The following is a 22,590-nucleotide window of genomic DNA, read 5'->3' as shown; positions in this document are numbered from 1 at the left end:
CAGCAGGGGTGCTAGGAGCTGCGAAAGAAGATGAGTGACACTGTCAGTCAGCAGCCTCGGCCTCCTCCCCATTCTGCAGCAGGACCAGTGAGGGGCTCCTACAGGGGCTGGGCGTCTCGCTGCCTACTACACGCTCGAGATCACGCAGGAAGTATGTGACTAAGGCAGGACCGGGACCTGAGCCACCGGGCACTCAGACGGGTTCCCACAGCAGGAGGGAAATGTACGAAACAGGAGGTTTTGCATATCTTGGCCAATTTTGGCCTCATTCTACAAAAAAACAAAAACAAACAAAAAATCCCTATCCCTCTCGAGGTATATCTCCTTAGTGGCAAGGGGAAGCAAGTCCCAAACAGTGGTGAGCATAAGTGCCAGGGGCACAGAGAGGGGTGGCCCTTCTCTCAGAATGCCTGTCTATTTTCCCAAAAGCTGCAAGCTGACTGCAAGCTGAGGCCTGAAAGGTGAGCAGGAGTCAGCAGGTTAGGAGGTGGAGCAGCTTCTAAGACAGAGAAAGGCCAGGATGCACGGAGCCCCGAGGAGCGAGCGAGGCAGTGGCTCCGTGTGGGGCCCTGCAAGCCACCCCATTTGGCTGGGGTGCTGGGCTATGGGGACGGGTGCAGGTAGAGCCCAGAGGTCTGTTCAAAAGGGGCTGCTTTGGACTTTATCCTGGGGGTGATGGGGAGCTATTGCAGGGTTTTAAGCAAAAGAGAGGTATCATTAAAAGTAGTTTTAGGGCTTCCCTGGTGGCGCAGTGGTTGAAAGTCCACCTGCCAATGCAGTGGACACGGGTTCGTGCCCCAGTCTGGGAAGATCCCACATGCCGCGGAGCGGCTGGGCCCGTGAGCCATGGCCACTGAGCCTGTGCATCTGGAGCCTGTGCTCCGCAATGGGAGAGGCCACAATGGTGAGAGGCCAGCGTACCGCATAAAAAATAAATAAAATTTAAAATAATTATATACCATGATGAAGTGAGATTTATTTCAGGAGTGCAAGAATTGTTCAACATTCAAAAGTCAATTAATGTAATCCATTATACCAACAGGATAAAAAAGAAAAATCACATGATCATATCAACGGATGCAGAAAAAGCATTGGACAAAAAAAAAAAAAAAAAAAAAAAAAAAAAGGGGGTTTCAGAAAGATCTTAACTCTGGGCCAAGATAAAAATCCAGCTTTCAAACTCACAGGAGAGGCGTCCACCATGTGGGTGATGGCTGGAGGCTTCAGCTGGATGGGCAGGTGTCATGCTTACCACTGGGCTATGAACGGGAGCTGTCAGCACCACAAACACAGGGCCGGGGGAGACTCAGATGGTGATTAATTGAGCAGTTGGTGCCTTTGACACTGAGGGAAGCCTGATGCTGGGGAGAGAGGAGCTGGATTGCTTAATAATAAGAACAGCACTTGCTATTCCTAATGGTGCTTGTAATACAATCACACTTATAAAGTAATAATAATAATAATACGATTTGCCATAATGTCTTTTCTGCTCAGTTTCTTTATGCTTTCCAAACATTCATTACATCCCAAACACTCTTCTCAGCAGGGCCCAAATTCCTCAGTGTCAGGATCCCCTGAGGTAGCTGCAGCATCCCAAGGGGGCTCAGTTTCCCCTTTGCAGAGCACCAAAGGCGTCGAGGGGCATGCCCCACCAGAGCCCCGCAGTGGGCCAGAGGGAAACTGGGTCTACCATCTATACTGTCAGGGGATGTACCATTTCCTGCCCTAAGAGACTCCAGGGCCTTCCTCTTGCTTCCCTGGCTGCGTCTCTCCTTGTCTCTTCGTTCACCAGGTGACTGGGGGGAGGGGGAGGGAGCAAATGAAATAAACTAATTCACATGATTACTGCATGGAGTAGGCAGGATTCTAAGATGACTCCTGCCAGGATTCCACGCCTGCCCCCCCCCCCCCCCACACACAATCCCTAGGAATGTGACTGTGATGAATTTGACTTCTGTGATTATGCTGGTTATGCTGTATGGCACAGCTGACTTTAAAAGAGGGAGATTATCCAGGCACACTAGCCCTTTAAAAACAGTTTTCTCTGGCAGCTTGCGGAAGAGGAAGTCAAAGAGATTCAAAGTATGAGAAGGTCTGGATTAGAGGGAGATTCTCTGTTGATGAAATGGAGACATCACAGAGGGCATCATGGCCAAGAAAGGGATGAGATGGAGGGGATGGAGGGGTCATGGGCAAGGACCGGAGAGTGACCTCTGGACGCTGAGAGTGGTCCCTAGGCAAGAGCTCGGAAGAAAACAGAGATTCCAGTCCTGCAACCAACCACAAGGATATGAATTCTGCCAACAACAGGAATGAGCCCGGATGAGGTCCCTGAGTGCCTGATGAGAACGTGGCTGGCTGAAACCTACATTTCAGCCTGAGCAGAGAGCCCAGCCATATGGTGCAGACATCTGACCTACAGAGCTGTGAGCCAGTCACGGGTGAGGTTTAAGCTGCTAGCTTTGTAGTAGTCAGTTTCACAGTAATAGATAACTCAAACAGCACAGAAAAGCAATAAAGATCAGTTTGTTAAGGACAAGATGTGGGTAGGGTGGTGAAGAGCAAATTCTCCGCTGGACTACTTGTTGATTGAATGACCTCGGACGAAGCTTTCAGATGTCTCTGGGCCTTAGTTGCCTGCTTGGTGGAACTGGAGCCTTGTAGTGATATTTTGAGGATTTAATATCTTTAATAAATAAACATAAATTTCCTAGTATGGTGTCTGGCACATCGCTGGAACTCAGGGGGCGATGATGATTACAGTACCAGGTTGTGGAAATGGGTAGATTTTTATGATCAGACTCTTGATTGTGGATTATTGGGAATTACTGGATCACTGGACAGAGGCGAGGCTGGGGCATCTCTCACTGAATTAATGGGACTATCCATGACAGAGGTCAAGGCAGGTCTCCCCTCTCCCAAAGCTCTATTAGGCAGAAGGCGCGAGCAGTCAGAGGGGGACGTTTCCATGATGTTTCTAGAAATACTGAGTCAGCGTAGTCCCCAGAGTTTAGTTCTTATTTAGTTTGATTTATCTCACAGGTGCAGTCTGGTGCAGCCCGTCAGCAACACACACACAGGCATGGATGTGGGAGAGAGAGGAGAGAGAGAGAGAGAGAGAGAGAGAGAGAGAGAGAGAGAGAGAGTGAGTGAGTGAGTGTGTGTGTCGGGGCAGATGCAAGAAATGAGCTTCAATTCTATTAAATGGATGATACGCAAATATCTCCAAACTTGGTTCTGGGAGTCCCGTGGGACCTGTGTTCACTGTCACGCTGTTTGTCAAACAGGAGCAAAGGGGCTGACAGATAATTGGTTCCTCCAACGCCAGGGTTTCTTCACCTCCACCAGGGTTTCCACACCCGCTATTGAACACTCCTTCAGTTTCTACTGATTTTCCTGGCAATATTCATTCTGCTCTCATACCCCTTGCCACACGCCATTAGGAATCAAGTGTATTTGGAAACTCCTGCCTCACCTTAAATAGCCAGGTCTCACTGTGAGGCCCAGGTGCCGGGCTCCTGTTCCCCAGTCCAAGCCCTGGCTGGGATTCTCTCTTTAGGCCAGTGGTGCCCATCACCGTGAAGGGGAGAATGGTTGACAGCTATCCAAGTGAGCCTGGAGTGACTCTGGCATTTATGACCAGCTACCACCACAAGAAAGGCGTCAACTTAGGTTCACTGTGAATCCCATCTTCCTTCTTTACCTGCCTTACGCAGGACAGGGAACTTGGCAATTGGCTGCCTGTGTGGAGTGATGTGAAGGCTCTGAAGGTTTCTCCTCACCTCATCTACAGTCTCCCATAGGATCCACTTCCTTGGTAAAGGCTTTGGTTAAAAAGCAAAGGTCTAAGGCATTAAGCTGTGTGTTTAGAATATCCCCCTTCCCCCCACCCAACCTAGCTAACTATTAATTCTTTAAGGCCACTGGGTGTGGCCTCGTCCAGCAAGCTTTATATGAGCTTGCCAGGCTCACAGATAATATCCTATGCATATCTTCATCATTTTAACCCACTAATTTACAATCATCTGTTTGGGTTTGTCTGCTCTCCTAGTCTGACCTCCTCAGAGAACGGACTTTTTCATTGTTGCCCCTGACACACAGTCCAGTAAGTGCTCAATTGATGCTGACCAGTGAATGCATGAAATTTGGAGAGGAGACCTCTCCCCACCACTCCTGACTCACTGTGGGAGCTAAGCAAGTCACTTTCCCGCTTCAGTTATTTTCCCTCAACTGTAAAATGACGAGATTCAGTCAGATGCTCTCAAAGATCCCTCCAAATTCAATGCTGTCATCAGCCATTCACATATTGGCACGAACTGGATTTTCAGTTTGAGGAGGCCCATTGTCCATCAGGGCTCCGAGGAGGTGGCCTGGATGTGGGATACAGGACAGCTCCTTCTTGGCAAGAGGGTGTGAGAGGACCAGACACTCATGATCCAGGGGTGCTGCCCACCTGGGTGGGGTGGAGGGGACTAAGACAGCAGAGGGCACTGGAGGGACAAGCCAACCAGACAGGGACACTAGAACCCATGAAGAGGAAAGCCACCTGCTTCATGTGCCAGGAGAATCCATCCAGTCATTTACTACAGATTCATCCAATCCATCAAGTTGACAGAGTTTAAGAGCTGAAAGGTCTTTGGAGATCCTTTAGTTTATCCCCAGGGGAGAAAGGTCTTGTCCAAGGTCACACGTGGTCAGTTAGTGGGACAGCCAAGAACAGCCCTTGGACCTGCCAATGCCAGCTTCTAATGCTGAAAAGTCCAGCAACTTTGCAGAGTGGACGGAATGTCATCTGACGGGAACCTTCCTCTGCCGGCCCTGGCTTCCCTCTGTCCATTACACGCCCCTGCTTCAGCCATGGCAGGCACCGTGCTCTTTCTTTCTCAGGCCTACAATGCTTACCTCTGTCCACATGTCACCCTCCCACGATCCTTTCCAACCTTCCCTCAATAAACCATTCAAAGGAAGCCATATCTGCAAACCTCTCTCCCAGTTCCCAAAAAAGCACTAAATGCTCCCTCCTCTGGGCTTCCACACCTTGCCTTTATAGAGCTCTTCAAGCCACATCCTACTGCTGCTTGCATTCCCAGCATACAGTAGACACGTGATAAATGTTTGCTGAATAAGTGGAGTTGACTTTAAGCATTTTCTATAGGTAAGTCGCTTAATCATGACTAGCTAATCATTTTTTTTTTTTTTTTTTTTTTTTTGGGGTACGGGGCCCTCTCATTTTTGTAGCCTCTCCCGTCGCGGAGCACAGGCTCCGGACGCGCAGGCTCGGCGGCCATGGCTCACGGGCCCAGCCGCTCTGCGGCATGTGGGATCTTCCCGGACCGGGGCATGAACCCGTGTCCCCTGCATCGGCAGGCGGACTCTCAACCACTGCGCCACCAGGGAAGCCCGCTAATCATTTTTAACCCCATAACTTGGGCCAAGGGACTCCCAACTGTCAGCCAGTTTCCCCAAATGCAAATTCAGAAATTAATTTTCAGTCAGTGTTTCCTGAACCTTTTTCCAATTCTCCCTGCCATTTCCCCTGAATACATCCCCCTCTACCAACAGCCTAGTTCAGACAACAGACACAGGAGGGTTGGCAGCCAGAGAGCACAATTCTGGAGTAATAACTTCTCCTTAAGATGCTGTTGTACCCATGTACGCCCAGGAGACATCTGTCACTGCCAGATATGCCACCTCTCCGGGTCTGCATTTGGTAGCAGGCGTACCTGGGAAGCTCAGTCGGACACATGGGGAGCTTTCACTCCACTAGTCTTTTCCTGGTTGCACTAAAAACATATTCATTCACCAAAGTGTACTGTATTATGCAGAGTGGTTCTCTTAAAAGGCACAATAAAGGTGAAATATGTAGATAGATTTAATAATTTTACAATAAACTACACTTTAGAACCAATTGCTCTGGCTTTGGAAAGTTGTCTGACTGATGGATTGTAGCTGTTGGCTAGCTGTGTGTGTGTGTGTGTGTGTGTGTGTGTGTGTGTGTGTGTGGTATGCTTTCAGTAAAAGACCGCAAGATATGAAATAGGCTCACGCACCGTGGGAACTATAGTTCTAACTACAATTAGGTGAGAGACCAATTATGAAATGTTTCTGATAACAACTTTGGCGTTTTGGAAAGCTAGAGGTAGTAAACCAAGACACCAAGGTCTAAGCACAAACATACTCAACAGGGAAGTGGGAAAGAGGGGAGAAAAGGGAGTAATGTTTACTAGCAGCCCACTGAGGATTAGAAACCTTCCATGTTCCTCACAAAGTGATGTTATAGGAATTACCATCCCCATTTTACAAAAGGGAAAACTGAGACTCCAGTAGGTTAACGTGCCATGTGTGCATCTCATGTATGGCAGGGCCCAGATTCAAACTCAAGTCCTCTCTGATCTGAGTCCCCGACTGCCTCCTTTAAGCCATGCTTCCATCCTCTGTGTCAGCCATGTTGAGCCATGAGGCTCAACAAACCTCATGTGCCAAGTCATGGGGACAGCAGAGAGGACTAGATAATTTCATAATGACCTTGAAAACCTGAAGTAGACGTTTTGTTTCAAAGACCCTTGGGTTCTGGCTCCATGAGTCTGGTGCCAGGTGCTGGCTTGAAGAGGCCACTTGACCCAGGCTGACCCAGGCATGGTGTGGCCAGTAAAGAAAGTATGGTCAGTCTTGGTGCCAACACTGGGCCTCAGGTTTCGACACCTCCCTCACTCATCAGAACCCCCTGAAACCCTGTATCTTAGATCCTGAATGAAACCGCCCTTCCCGGTCTTGCACATACTTAACTTCAAATCTGTCCAGCCCAGAATGGAGGAAGGGCATTCCAGACCGAGTAGTTACCACGTGGGCTATGAAAATGCCAAGGCATCCTCGGGAAAGGGGGCGCTGGGCCCAGCTCCTCCTGGCTAAGCTGTGGAACTTTACACTCATGGGCTTAGTTGGGATGAGCTAATTCCTACTGGATGAAGGAGATGAGCCATCTCACCCGGCCACCCCTCCTAGTCCAAGAACTCTATCATGTCATGAACTTCTCCATTCATTGACTCAATAAATATCTATTGAGCACCTACTGTGTGCCAGTAGGTGACTGGGGTACAGTGATGGACAAGTGATGGTCTTGCCTTTACGAAGTTCAAAGTCTGGTGGAGAGGTCAGATATAGAAGGAGGAATTCCCACGAGATGGATGCTACAAAATACGGAAGACAAGGCGCTGTGAGAGCGTGTAACAGCAGACTCAACACAGCGGGTGTCAGGGGAAAGTTCCTTGAGGGAGCCACATTTAAGGAAGACCTAAAAGATGAATAGGGTTGGCCCGTCAGAGGATCAGGAGAGTAGGACGGTGAGCATTCAGGTCCTCTGGAATCATTTGTTTCTTCCCTCCCTGTCTGCCCCGGCTCCCCTTTCTGTAACAATTTTAGCAACTTCAGTTACTTATGGCTAATCTCTCTGATCAACCTCTAGAAAAATAAACACAGGCTCAGTCTGCTTGACAATAACATGGACCCAGAGGAGAAAAATTGGCTGCATATATCCATTCTGCCCAAACAAGATAGAGACTAGGGCATGGAGGGGTTATTTCTGCAAAACTCAGCAGGACCTGGCTACTCTTTGGGAATCCACGGAGCTGTTAGTTTCTACCGCTTCCAGGGCCCCATGGGCCCTCGAGCGAATGGATCATCCTCCCCTCTCTCCAGGAAACATTCCCAACCGCAGGGTGCTATGAACTGTAATGCCCTCAACCATGTGTAGGATGAAATAAGTCCAGGGCTGGAAAGACCCTCAGAGATCACCTAATGCAGCATCATAATTTTCAGATGAAGAAACTGAAGCCCAGCAAGGAGAAATGGCCTCTGCCGAGATAAACGCAGTAGAGTGAGATGGCTACGAGCTAACTGCCTGGGTTTGAGATCTGGCTCTACTACCTTGTACAGAGTATCAAAACTTTATGAGCCTCAGTTTTCTCATCTCTAAAATGGGGATGAAATAGTGCTCTGCTCGAGTTGTTGTGTGAGTTTTAAACGAGAAAATAACTGAGAAGCACTTATTACAGAGCCTTGAATGTAGAAGGTAGGCAATAAATATCAACTATCACTGTTACTATGTCACCCAGCTATTTAGTAGCAGGGCCATAACTAGAAGCCACAGCTGCTTCACTGCCCATCCTCTGTATGATGAGGCCTCCTGCTGATGTAACCCTTCCTCATGCAAATGTAACCCTACAGGTGCTGGTGTAACCTTGTCCCATGCAGGTGTAACCCTACAGGTGCTGGTGTAACCCTTCTCCATGCAGGTGTAACCCTACAGGTGCTGGTGTCACCCTGCCCCATGCCTTCTGACACCCAGCCAGCACTTGGCCCCTTCTCTCTAGATTCCCCAAAGGAAAAAATTCTGAGATGCCGGTGCCTCTATACAAACAGCACAAATGGCCCACTACCCCCCAGCATGCTGGTGGTGGCATCAAGAGCATGGCGCTCTAGCCTTACCTGTGGCAGGAAAATGAAACGGTGGTCATCACACCCAGCGAGCCATGCTGCCTGCAATGTCGGTGGCAGCCCAGGTGGCCCACCGACCATACAGCTCCCTGCTTCCGGTGCCCACTTCCTACCTTTCCTTGACATTTCATGATTCTGGCCCTGACCCTGAATCTCCACACTTCTCCCTGCCAAGGCAGCAGCTCCCTCCTTTGGCACAGGGCTCATGTGTGCCCGCTGACAATAGATTTAGGGTGATTTTCTTTTCTTTATTCGGCAGTGACTACAAATCTCCCTGGGTTCATTAGTAGCCGGATAATTCTCCCAGATTTATTAGCTCAAATTGCACTTTCTCCTTCACCTCTTCTCTTCAGATGGCATCTCTGCTGTCTCAGCAGCCGACTGGGCTTTGCCCAAAGGCCCTTAATTCTTCACGTCCTTTATCCAAACTACCATCAGTCTTGCGGAACAATGGTTCCTGCAGCCAAACCCAGAGGCTGACTGGAGGACAGAGACTCCTTCCAGATTAAAGAGCGGAATGAGCACAGAGAATCTATACCTGTCCAGTGCAGTCCCCACCTGGAAGTGCCAGACAGGACCGTCAGGCCTGCGGCCCACCTGGGCAAGAGCATTCGAGGTGCAGACCCTTTTAGCTATAAGGGAGCTGACGCCTTTATAACGAAGTGCTGATCTCCACGGACACGGTCAGTTAGCCTCTAAACAGACATGCCAGGGCTTGGGATGCTAATTGCTTTTCCAGCATACGCAAAAGAGACGTATGATGATCATTAATCATTTAATAATGTGGCAGATATGGGTAGCCGATCAGCACACTCATTTCCTCTTCTGCCTGGACACATGGTACGTGATGTTTCCCCATCTCACTTTCGGTAGGTGTGAGTATGCGACTAGATTCTTGCCAGTGGGATTGTGAGGGGGAAAACTATGTGCCACCCCCAAAAGCCCTCCTGTGTCTGATCCTTTATGTTCTTCCCCCATTCCTGGCCTCTCAGAGGACACATTAGAAGCTAGAAGAAGCCTGGGCGCCCAGATGACTTTCTGGAAGGCTGCCTGATTATCAGGAACACACTTGGGGGACTTCAGGTGAGTGAGAAATATACACCTACTGTGTGAAGCCATGGGATTGGGGTTTATCTGTTAAAGCAGCTGACATTGCCTACTGGATACAAAGTGTTATCCATTGCTATTTTTTAATTTTACCAAAACTTCTTGAGATGGATATTATTATTCACATTTTACATATGAGGAAACTGAGGCCCTCAAGAGCATCAGGGCGCACAGCTAGGAAGCTCCCGAACTGGGGATTTTCACCAGGTCTGATGGACTCAAGGACTGGTTTTTACACACCAGCTTCTTTCTCCCATTATAAAGCTTCTTAATCAGGACTCTCAACTTCAGCCATGTGGTCTTGCTTCTTTCAGTGGGAAAACTCCAAATAGAAATAAGAAACACATCTGAACACTTCATACCATTAAGATGGCTATTATCATAAAAACAAAAAATAACAGGTTTTGGTAGGATGTGAAGGAGCTCAAACCCTCATACATGACTGGTGGGAATAAAAACGGTACGGCTAGAAAGGAGTTTGGCTGTTCCTAAAAAGGTAAACATAGAATTACCATATGATCCAGGGATTTCACTACTAGATATATACCCAAGAGGATTGAAAGCAGGACTCGATCAGGTATTTGTTCACCTATGTTCATTGCAGAACTATTCATAATAGCCAAAAGGAAGAAGCAGGGGGCTTCCCTGGTGGCGCAGTGGTTGAGAGTCCACCTGCCGATGCAGGGGACGCGGGTTCGTGCCCCGGTCTGGGAAGATCCCACGTGCAGCAGAGCGGCTGGGCCCGTGAGCCATGGCCGCTGAGCCTGCGCGTCCGGAGCCTGTGCTCCGCAACGGGAGAGGCCACAACAGTGAGAGGCCCGCGTACCGCAAAAAAAAAAAAAAAAAAAAGGAAAAAGCAACATAAGTGTCCACATGATGGATGAAGAGATAAAAAGTGTGGTATATACATAAAATGGATTATTATTCAGCCTTAAAAAGGAAGGAAATTCTGACACACAGAGACCCCTGAAGACATTATGCTAGGTGAAGTAAGGCAGGCACCAGAGGACAAATATTATAATTTCACTTATATGAAGCACTTCGAAGACGCAAATTCATAGAGACAGAAAGCAGAATGGTGGCTGCCGGGGACCAGGAGGAGGAGGGATGGGGAGTTAGTGTTTAATGGGTATAAAGTTTCAGTTTGGGAGGATGAAAAATGTTCTAGAGATGGATGGTGGTGACGGTTGTACAACAATGTGAGTATACTTATTGCTACTGAATGAACTTTTTAAAATGGTAAATTTTATGTATATTTACCACTATAAAAAAAAGAGTTGAAAAAAGAATGAAGTTCTGATACATGCTATAACATGGATGAACCTAGAAAACACACTGAGTGAAATAAGCCAGACACAAAAGGACAAATATTACGTGATTCCACTATTATGAAATATCTAAGATAGGCAAATTCATAGAGTCAGAAAACAGATTAGGAGTTATCAGGGCTGGCGGGAAAGGGGAATGGGGAATTATTGCTTAATAGTTAAAGAGCTGGGGCTTCTCTGGTGGCGCAGTGGTTGGGAATCCGCCTGCCAGTGCAGGGGACACGGGTTCGTGCCCCGGTCCAGGAAGATCCCACATGCCGCGGAGGGGCTGGGCCCGTGAGCCACAACTACTGAGCCTGCGCATCTGGAGCTTGTGCTCCACCACAACGGGAGAGGCCGCGACACTGAGAGGCCCGCGCACCGCTACGAAGAGTAGCCCCCGCTCGCCACAACTGGAGAAAGCCCTCGCGCAGAAACGAAGACCCAACACAGCCAAAAATAAATTAATTAATTAATTAAAAAAAAAACACCCTTCCTTATTAAAAAAAAAAAAAAAAAGTTAAAGAGCTTCTGTTTGGGGTAATGAAAAAGGTTTAGAAATAGGTAGTGATGATGGTTTCACAACATTGTAAATGTAAGTAATGCCACTTAATTGTAAACTTAAAAATGGTTAAAATGGCAAATCTTATGTTCCATATATTTTACCACAATAAAAACGTTCAAGAAACAAAGAAAGCAACAAATCTAGATAAAGGCAGGAACCAATTTTCGAGGTCACTCATGCATCTGTGTCCTTTGTGTCTTTGCAGAATAATTTTATTGTTCACCTTGCTTTGTCCCTTATTTGGTCCATCTTACTTTGGCCTGGACTCTTGACCCCTACCGTGGCCAACCACCAGGACCTGCCTCCTTCTCGTTCCTCTGCAGATCCCTGGCCAGGTGCATATCCAGGTTCTCAATTTACCATAAAAGTTCTCATGATTTGGACCCCAGGAGCTGACCCTCTGGCTGGGTTCCCACCTTAGCCAGGTGCCTTCAGGTGACCCATTCCTACGTGTTGATCAGAGGTCTGTTCCCCTGATGGGACTGACCTCTGGCCCATCAGAACCAGAAGCAGAGGCAAGAAGCTGTTTCACGGATCAAACCTCTGACAATAGTACAAACTACGCCAGATTCTATTTCGAAATAGATATATAAATAAAAGACCTGGATATTTGTTTGCTGTTTGCTATGACTGTCTGCCCTCAACGGCTACCAACTTCCTGTACGTGACTTCTTCCTTTGTTCTGTCCCTGTTCCTGGGTCTCTGCCCTCTTGCTGAAGTGTCTCTCACATTTGTCACACGCCTCACTGAGCCTGGGCTCCCACTGGACCCCCCGACCTGGCTCTTCCCCGGACCTGTGGAGTTCCTCCCCTGCTCTTCCCGTCATAGCTGCAGGATCCTCCCAGCCAGCCTCAGCTCTCCTGGCCCAACCTCTCCTTACATCAGTCACCTCTGTCACTCAAAGCTCAAGGCTGGCACCCTCACTCTCCCTGCTGGCCAGACCCCAATAGAAAGAAACTGCGCTTTCTATAAGGTCAAAATGAATTGGTCGTTTAGAAGTTTGATTCATGATGGCTATTTCTGTCCCAACTCTTGAGATGGATACTCAACTGATGGAGTCCAGAGCAGTCAAACAAACCCACTGATTACAGATGCCCTAAATCAATCGTAACACCTGGTGGGACAGAGGTATGAAGACCTGACCAACTACTCAGTAATTACTGATACCAGCAAACCCTACAATGGTTATGCACAATAACTGAACTACCTAGTTCCAGTCATTCTCTGGAAATCAACAAAATGGCATTTTAGGAGTCACTTTTATAGGCCATTAGAGACTGGGCAGCAAAATAAATATCTCCTGCTCTTTTCAGTACATGGGAAGCACAAATAGGGCTTTTAAAAATAATACCTTCCCTTTACTAAACTTGTACTGTGAGTCAGTTTCTGTGTGGGTATTATCTACTGAGGTAGGTGTTATTAGCGTCCAACAGCTGATGAGGTCACTGAGGCTCAGAGAGATTAAGTAACTTGCACAGGATCACACAGCTGATCGCTAGTCAAACTGGACTTCTTAGTCATGTCTACGAATGCCAAAGCCCACACCTTTGTGCTAACTCTCAAAAAGCTAATCTGAGTGCCTGCTGCATCACTGTGGCAGAATTCAGAGAGATGGGACGTGATGGGGATCCTTGAGGAATTCAGAGAAGAAATAAATAAAAATTAAAGTCTAGGTGGCATCTGTATTTGGGGAAAGGGACTGGAGAATCACAGAGGCTCACTTATGAACCTCTACATAAAGCCCCTAATGCTCTGGCCCAAGACTTCAACAGCAACTGGGCAGAAAGAATGGACTTAAGAATAGTTTTTTTACTCCTCATAGGGTCTGTCCCTTCCAGAGAGCCAAGGCACTAATAAGAAGCATCCAGCATATTCTCTCACTGACTGATTTTTGCAACAGCTTTGCTTCTCTTTTCTTGGCTATTACTCAGCCATCATCATTCATGCAGTTACTTCTCTGATTTCCTCTTGCAAACTTACAAACCGCGTGAATCCTGTTAATTCCAAGTTGAAAGATCTCTCTGACTGAGGCACGCTCCCAAAGCTCATCTCGTTCTGTGCCCACCCAAGAAGGAAAAAAACTCTTTGAAAGCTGAAAGTATCAGAGTGTTACAAAAAGAATACAGTGGCTTAGCATACGGTATTTGTTTTTCTCTTTCTGGCTTACCTCACTCTGTATGACAGGCTCTAGGTCTATCCACCTCACTACAAATAACTCAATTTCGTTTCTTTTTATGGCTGAGTAATATTCCATTGTATATATGTGCCACATCTTCATCCATTCATCTGTCGATGGACATTTTGGTTGCTTCCATGTCCTGGCTACTGTAAATAGTGCTGCAATGAGCACTGTGATACACGTATCTTTTTGAATTATGGTTTTCTCAGGGTATATGCCTCGTAGAGGGATTGCTGTGTCATATGGTAGTTCTATTTTTAGTTTTATAAGGAACCTCCATACTGTTCTCCACAGTGGTTGTATCAACTTACATTCCCACCAACAGTGCAGGAGGGTTCCCTTTTCACCACCCTCTTTCCAGCATTTATTGTTTCTAGATTTTTTGATGATGGCCATTCTGACCAGTGTGAGGTGACACCTCATTGTAGTTTTGATTTGCATTTCTCTAATAATTAGTGATGTTGAGCATCTTTTCATGTGCCTCTTGGCCATCTGTAATGGGAGCTAAAAAAAAAAAATGGTGCTGATGAACCTAGTGGCAGGGCAGGACAAAGACATAGAGAAGGGACTCGAGGACACGGGGTGGGAGGGGGAAGCTGGGGCGAAGTGAGAGTAGCATGGACATATATACACTACCAAATGTAAAATAGTTAGCTAGTGGGAAGCCCCCGCATAGCACAGGGAGATCAGCTCGGTGCTTTGCGATGACCTAGAGGGGTGGGATAGGGAGGGTGGGTGGGAGACACAAGACGGAGGGGATATGGGGATATATGTATGCATACGGCTGATTCACTTCGTTGTACAACCAAAGCTAACACAGTGCTGTGAAGCAATTACACTCCAATAAAGATCTATTAAAAAAATACAATGCCTTCAAAACATATAGTACTTGGCAATTTATAATGCAGTTTTCTTTATCCCCACGACAACCCCGTAAGATTTTATTATCCCCACTTTACAAAGGAGAAAGCTGGGGCTCAGAGAGTCAACGTGACTTCCCCAAAGTCACACAGTGAGTATAAGGCAGAGTGGGGACTTGACCCAGGTCTCCTGACTTCACAGGCCAGTGCTTTTCTCCACAAGATTCATCATCACAGTCATTATTACCATGTTTGAGCAGAAGGAGTGGTGGGGTGCAGCGTGGTGACTCTTTCTCAAACGTCTCCAGGCCAAGCAACCACGCATTATTCTCATTACCGTCCTGGGAACTTATCTTCCAAAAGACTAGCCTCCTTCAATCTGCAAAGACACCCCCGGGGCTCCTCACTGCCCCGCTCCTTCCTCCTCTGCTGCCCTGGCTAACTGACGTGGGGGGTGTCCCTGGCAGGTGGGCACAAGGCAGGTGGCCCCTGGCTTGCCTTTTCCCCCTCGTCCCCTCTACTTCCCAGGCTCCCCAAATGGAACACAATTGGAGTTTCATCTCTCTCTATTCTGCTAATTTGCTGGGCTCCCCCAGATGCCTCCTTACGTTAGGCAAATGCTTTTGCATTGCTCTGGGAATAGTCTAATCCTTTTCTACCCTTTTCCATGTTAATGCTGTGATTTAGAGCAGCAGTGTTAGATAGGAAAAAATAAACAAATAAGCAGACAAAGAAGTCCCTTGTGCTTTACATTTTGAGGGGTAGTGACTGGGAGGGGTCGTGAGGGGGACATCTGGGGCTCTAGCAATGGGCTATTTCTGTATCAGGGTGCTGATGACACAGGTGTGCTCACCTGGAGAACGTTCATTCAGCTGTGCACATATGATTTGTGTGGCCTTCTATATGTATGCTAGACCTCAGTGGAAAAATTCCAACAATGGAACAGGCAGGTTTGTGGTGGGGCAAGCCTGCCGTGGAGGGAGTCCCTACACCAGAAAAGCAGCTATACTGGATTCTTCGAGGGGCCTTTCAACCCTGAGAGCAAAGGTCTGTAGGATGCTGCAGGGGGAACAATCCCATAGCAGCCCAAAGAAAGGGCTGTTCACGACACTACAGCTGGACAAGAACAGGGACCACAGAATCCCAGCTCGTCTCTTTGGGCAGGCATCTCCTCAGCCTCTCAGGACATTTCAGGAGACCTGGCCCCTAAATCCCGGAAGGGACACTGCACAATCACCTAGGTTACCCTACCACCTGTGTTGGCCAAGAAAGGCTTAGCTTCTAGGTAACCTTTTCCACTTTAAGATTCAAGAGTCATAACGGTGAGGTTGAATTCTGCTCCCCAAGCACAGCAAGGATCTTGCATTGATACCTGTCTTACATCTTTTAAGCAGGTTACTTTCATGAATGGCTACAAATAGACAAATGAATAATAATTAACTGGCACACCCATTCCTGGTGCAGTCCATACGTTTGAAGCCATTCAAATCTCCAGGTATGTGAATAAGCTGTTGCTCACCCCCGAATGTTCTTCCCTTCTTTGATTGTCTAGGAAAATGCCTACCTGTCTTTCAGGGTGTAGCTTAAAGGCCCCTTCTTCTATGAAGCATTTCCTGCCCGCTCCAGGTAGAGCAAGTGACCCCGGCTCTAGGGTCTAAAGCATTTTGTGTACACGTTTCATGGAATTTGCCACTATGCATTAGGACAGGTACCTTGCAATAGGTTTTTCCTGGGCCGGCTTGGTTTCTCAGTCCCATTTTAATCCCGAATGCCTGGCCCAGCTCCTGTTACATCAAAGCACGTCTGGATGAAGGGGCTACTTAAATGATCTGGATATCTCGTGCATTTATAAAATAAATAAGGGCATAAAATAATTAAACCTCTTCTCTGAATGACTGTTTATAACAGCTCTATCTGTAATAGCCAAAAACTGGAAACTATGTCTCTCCACAGGTGGACAGTTAAGGAAACTGGTACATCCACACCAAGAAATATGACTCGGCAATAAGAAAGGGCAAACTATTGATTTATGCAACACCTTTGATGGATCTTGTGGGCAGTACTTTGAGTGAAAAAAGTTAACCTCAAAGGTCATTTACTCATGACTCCATTTATATAAAATTAGAAAATTTAGAAATAGAGAACAGGTTAGCAGTTGTTAGAGGTTAGAGATGGTGGGAAGAAGGGAAGTGGGTGCGACTATAAAATGGTAGCTTGAGGGAGATCTTTGTGGTAATGAGATAGTTTTGTATCCTGATTGCAGTAGGAGTTACACAAGTCTTAATAGCTTTGATATTTTGATATCCTGGTTTTGATATTTACTGTAATAATGTAAGATGTAACCATTAGAGAAAAATGGGTTAAAGGTACATGGTACCTCTCTGTATTATCTTTGCAGCTTCCTGTGAATCTATAATAATCTCAAAACAAAAAGTTATAATTTTTTTAAACCTGTTCTCTGAGGTTCTTTCTACTCTCTGAGTGTGTCTATACTTCACAACAACCTTTCACATCTCTTAATGTTTTACAATTTCAAAATACACGCAGATTAAATCACATCATTTCGAAATGACGGCAACTCCATAACGTAGCTGTCCTTATGCCCGTTTTACAGATAAGGAAAACAAGGCTCAGTGCTTGTTGAAGGGTACACAGATGGTACATGGCAAAAATAGTGCTCCAACTTGACTCAGTAAAATATCTACAGAACTGTCTTCTCAGCTGCAAAACAAGGGGATTTGGCAAAAATGGCCTCTGGAGGTGTATCCAGTTATAACACCTTTGTACGTAGGACACGCATACATCTTGTGCTCTAGCTTTCCTACTTCTGAGCCAGCCAGCATAAGGGTCTGGCAGTGTAGAGACTGGACTGCAGGCCAGTAACTGGACCTATAGAGGAGAGCATCCATCAGAGGGCTCAGGGCTATGTTGCTGGTGGCATCTGAATGGAGGCATTAGATTCCCCAAATTTCCATTCTCTCCAGGCTAAGAATTGTTGGGATGAGAATCCCAGTGGCTCCTGGGTTTCCACGTTTCTCAGATGCCCTGCCTCTCTGGCTGGCTTCTGCTCCTCTGTTCCATTTCCCTACTTCCCATCTCCCGGGCTTCATTCCGTCACACCCCACTGACCCTAATTAATGATACTCTCTATGCCAAGGAGGTGAGCTGTGAAAATGTCTTACCAGATTAGTGAAGATGTATGTGTAATAGGCTGACACCATCCCTAGTTCCGCTGCCTGCAAAGGGAAGAGAAGGAGATTAGAGAGGAAAATAAAAACCCGCTGGAAGTGCGTGAGCAGGGAGGGCTCCAAGTGTCCGCCCTTGGTCTGGCCCACTACCCGTCAGCACCAGCAGAGTAGAACATCTTGATTGATTGTTTCTTACATCGCCCTCGGCCTTGGAGGATGGAGCACAGAACCCCTGGCCTCTAGAGGAAGGTCCATCCCCCTCCACCCCACACCCCACCCCTGCAGTGACACTCCTAGTAGCTGATACTCTCAGGTAAAACACACTCCCATGGATATAACTGGGTATTCTGGAAACCAAAGTGACTTTATGGGAAATGAAACAAATAATAAAACCGACTATAATAATTATCCCCACACCCATTAACAATACAAATGGCTAACACTCACTCACTGTTCAGTCTGCACCAAGCACTAGAAAGCATTTTACTTGGGTTAACCTGATGAGGTAGGCACTGTTACTCCTTTACCACCCCCACTGACAGCTGAGCACTGACAGCTGAAGCACCAAAGGCTGTGCAACTCGTCCAGAAGATCACGTGTCTCATAAATGGAAAAGGTGAAATTAAAGCCAGGCAGCCTAATACTCCCCTTGGAGGGCTATGATATTGATGGAACTACTGACACACTCCTCTTAGGGGCCGAGGCATAGATAGGAGAGTCTGTGGGTTGTAGGCAATTCCCAAGTTAACTGCACGCCTAGTGGGATGAGAGTGAGTGAGACTCATGAGTGTATTCTTGAATCTGCAGTGATGTTGGAAACAGGTGAATCATCTGCAAACTTTGGTCCTTGATTAGTAGGGAAGAGCAAGTTGCCTGGGACGTGCCCTTGGTCACAGCGCATCAGCAAGTCTCAGCCCATAGTTGAGAGCTGTGACTTCAGAAGAGCCTCTTTGTGTAGCCATCATAAATACCCCTAAGCAACCTTCCCTGTCGGCGTGCCTGGCTTGGAGTGTGACAGGTGCTATAGACGCTGACAAGGAGATCACGGAAATAATGAGCCCAGCTCTCCCCAGGGCCCTCATCCCTCCTGACCGTGGGTTAGATCTGCATCATGTAGCCCACAGCCATGGGCCCCTGGGAAACTGTTTTTGTCATGACTACTGAGGTGCATGGGGGGAAAAACAAGGCCAGGGATGATTAAATTTTCCCCTTACATCGTGTTGATCCCCCAAGGCACTCCAATAACTTTGTGAGCATTCTCACAGGAACCTTTACAGGCTCCTTGAAGGATAGGCCAGGGTAATTATATCACTGCCATTCCAATGGGAAACAAATGCCCGGGGCGAGATTACACGGGGCGTCCTGATGGAGCCCAAGGACCCTGACGGGAGGCTCTTCCTTCTTCTAGCAAAGCTACATTGCTTCCTCCTCTTCCAAGAAGATGGTGGGGCACGATGCTCACCTCCATCCCTTCCCTCCCCCACTGCTTTCCGTATAATAATGCCCTTGCCTCTCACCACTGCCTAGGCCAGCGAGAGCTCCCGGGTTACAGGGATGGGCTGGGGGCAGGGGGCTGGGAGAGGGCACCGTCAGATGGTTAAAACCCACTTTGTGAAATCTGCTGTCCTAAAAGTAAGAGACAAGAGATCCTTGGTTTTTAAGACCTGAATTCTGGGTAAGCATGGAGTTCGTTGCCAGAACAGCCGCTCAGTAAAGTAGGGGATTACTCTGGAAATCTTTCGGAAATCAAGAGGCAGCGGAGTGCTGCCTAGCTCTGGGGCCAGGCTCAGGAGTGCACACCAAGACTCCCAGAAGCTCCGTACATCCTCTGATCACACTGCTTCCCACACTGAGTTCATCCTCCCTGAGGCCCTCAAGGCCGGGTTGTAGCCCCGTGAAAGAGGAGTCTGGAGCTCCAGGGAAACATATGGACTGAGTCCAGGACGGATGCAGGGCCAGCCTGCTGGGGCTGCTAGGAATTCAAATGGGAACAAGGTTTCCCGAAACCTCGCTGGTCACTGATGGATTTGGTTCCAAGGTCACAAGGGCTGAGTCTGACAGGTGGCCTCAGGAAAGCCTGCACCCAGCAGAACCATTTGCTAATAATGATAATTACAAGGGAATTTCCTTCAAATGCACAGCCATAAAAAAAATTAAAGGCGTTTTTAATGAAAATACCCAGTATTGGCAAGGGTGCTATAAGACACCTATATGCTGCTGGTGGGAATGTAAATCCTTACAGCCTTTCTAAAAGGCAATCTGGCAAATCATATCAAAATCCTGAAAAGCATGCATACCTTTAACTCAGTAATTCCACTCCTAGAAATTTATGCTCAGAAAATATTCATGAATTTGCATAAAGATTTATGTACAAAGACGTGCATCCCAGCATTATTTATTATAGCAAAGATTGAAAACAACCTGTATCTCCAACAATAAAGGATGGTTAAATAAATTATTGTACATCCATGTGATAGGAAATGATGCAGCCATTAAAATATTTGTAGAAAAATATGCAATGACATGAGAAAAATGCATGGCATATTATTGAATAGAAAAAACCCACAGTTTTCCAAAGAGTGTGTGCCGTGTGATAATAATTTTGGAAAAGGAAAAAAATGTGTCTGTAAAGGCGGAAAAGCTAGACACCAAAATTTAATAGTGGTTCTCTCTGGGTGATGGAATTGTGAGTGATGTTAATTTTTTTCTGTGTGCTTTTCTGTACTTTCCTAAATTTTAACAATGAAATACACATATTAAAGAGAGTGGGGAGGCAACTGCATATGCTGGGAGCGATGAAATATTCCTGGGCAAGGGCTGAGCCTAAGACTTCCACCGGGGGCCCATCCGGGTAGGAACCAGTTACCGCAGGTTCCAACCCGCCCCTGGCAAGGGGACTGAGGGAAATCTATCTCACTCCCTACTCCCCACCTTCCTGAGGACTCCTCAGCCTTTATCTCTCGTGCCCTGAAACTTAGAGGAGCTTTTCTGTCTTTGATGACTTCCTCGATCATAGCTCCGGACATAAGAGAAGAAAGAGAAAGAGAAAAATTCTGTGTTTGTGTGTGTGAGTTGGGTATACCCACACAGACAGACGTGGGTTTGGAGCTGTGGAAAATTACTATAGCAACAGGCTGAAGGGACAGCCCGCAGTACTCAGAGAACTCATTCTAATCTCTTATTAATTCTGAAACAAAACTAGCTGGGGTGGGGAGGTTAGGAGACAGCGAGGGAAGGAGAGGGAGAGAGAATCATCGCGTGTCTGCCGGCCTCCTCATGGCTCGGCAGAAGTTAATGAGGAACCTCACCCCCACTGGAAGACGGCAGGCTGCGCTTAAATGTGCAATTAAAATGGCATTAGAAGAGGCCAATGTGCCTGGAGAGGCTGGGGGAGCTGCCAGAGCCATGGCGGAGCCTGGAAGCAGGGTCTACACTTTCTGGGGCTGCTTGCCTAGCCAAGCCACCAGCCCAGCAAGTGGAGCCAGTGATTCCAAGGATACCCAGCAGTTTGCAGCTTTGCAGCTGTTTGTCCAGAGTGGACCCCCAGGCACTAACTTCTCTCTCTCTCTCTCTCTCTCTCTCTCTCTCTCTCTCTCTCCATTTCCATGTGTATATGTTGATTCAGGAGCTAGCACCCTGCCCCTCTGTGTCCCGGAGGGTAGAAGAAATGGGCTGATTTGCTGTTAAGAGAACCAATGCCAACTTCGCTCTGCTCCTCACAGGGCTGGGCCTTGGACAAAGCTGCTCATCTCGCAGAGTCTCAGTTTCTTCATCTGCCAAGGGAAGATATCACGCCCACCTCACATGGTCATGGAGAGGATTACACTGAGAAATTACATGACAGCACTCGGTGAACTGTAGTACACGTGTAAGGATTATACACAGGCCCGATATTCAGTAATACACACGGATGTGACTGCCCTGGTTGTCAAAATATGGACATGCTTCTACTCCTTTTGGCAAATAGCCTCTGTCCCAAGTCCCCAAGTGGCCCACGCCACCACCCTAGCCCCTCCTAGGAACCCCCGGACCACAGAGCTCCTGGCAGGTCTAGGCTTGGCCAGTGTTTCAGCTGGTGGCTGCCCCGTTGCACCATGAGTTACATGTTTCTATGACATTGCTATCACCCTGCTTTCTCCTTTTAGCTCTCAGGAGCCGTCCACTGAAACTGAAGCACACAGAGGTTTGTCAGGGTCAGAAGTCCAGCCCCGGGCTCCTTCAGCCTCGGCCCAGGAGGATGCCCAAGGCAAGAAGGGAGCAGAGTGCCAGCTCGGAAGGAGGGGGAGGACGCTCGGCGCCCACCAGCACCCGCCCGGCCCAGCGCCCACCTTCAGGAGGATGGTGTGGGACATGGAGGCGTTGGCATGGATGATGATGGTGGCTGTCTTGTCATCCCGGATCTCCTTGAGGAGTGGGGTGGGGTCCCTAGTGTCATCCAGCATCCGGACCGAAAGGGTGTCCTTGGAGATCAGGAATTGCCGGAGCAGCTTCTCGAGGTTTAAAAGGCCTGCAGGGGAAGAGAGGACAAACCCTCTGAGGGTCCACAGCGCTGCCTCGGGAGACACGGGAGCCAAAGCAGGACAAGCAAAGAAAGACTCCGGCCGGAGTCAGGGTCGCGGGTCTGCCCCCTGTTGGTTAAGCAGCAACATCCTAACCTGAACGAGTCTCTTAACCTCTGGGGCGTCCTGTCACCCCATCTCAAATGAAAAGAACCCTCCTCAGCGCCCAGGGCCTACCCCGACTCCCTGGGGAATGCTCTTTTAAAGCAGAGAATGAGGCTCCCTTGAGTCGGACAAGAGAATCCCCAACTCCTTCTCACGGCCCTGGGGGCAGCGCTGCCCAGCAGCCAAGACCTGTGTTCAGAGACCCACCAGGCCTGGGTCTCTTTCCC

The 22,590-nt window shown here is 47.8% G+C and overlaps 1 protein-coding gene across 1 annotated transcript in view; it reads right to left on the bottom strand.

The window, feature by feature from the left end:
* Window positions 1–22,590, bottom strand: part of GRIK4 (glutamate ionotropic receptor kainate type subunit 4) — a 319,110-nt gene that overhangs the window by 122,489 nt on the left and 174,031 nt on the right. Inside the window, exons 5-6 of the mRNA XM_007450618.1 lie at window positions 22,028–22,206; window positions 17,694–17,747 (exon numbers count right to left, since the gene is read on the bottom strand). Coding sequence (XP_007450680.1) covers window positions 17,694–17,747; window positions 22,028–22,206 — 233 coding nt within the window. The remainder of the gene's footprint in view (window positions 1–17,693; window positions 17,748–22,027; window positions 22,207–22,590) is intronic.

This window comes from Lipotes vexillifer, unplaced genomic scaffold (assembly GCF_000442215.2).
Source record: "Lipotes vexillifer unplaced genomic scaffold, Lipotes_vexillifer_v1.1 scaffold352, whole genome shotgun sequence".
Taxonomy (NCBI): Eukaryota; Metazoa; Chordata; class Mammalia; order Artiodactyla; family Lipotidae; genus Lipotes; species Lipotes vexillifer.
Note: the sequence above shows the minus strand (reverse complement) of the source record. Positions and strands in the feature narration are given on the sequence as shown.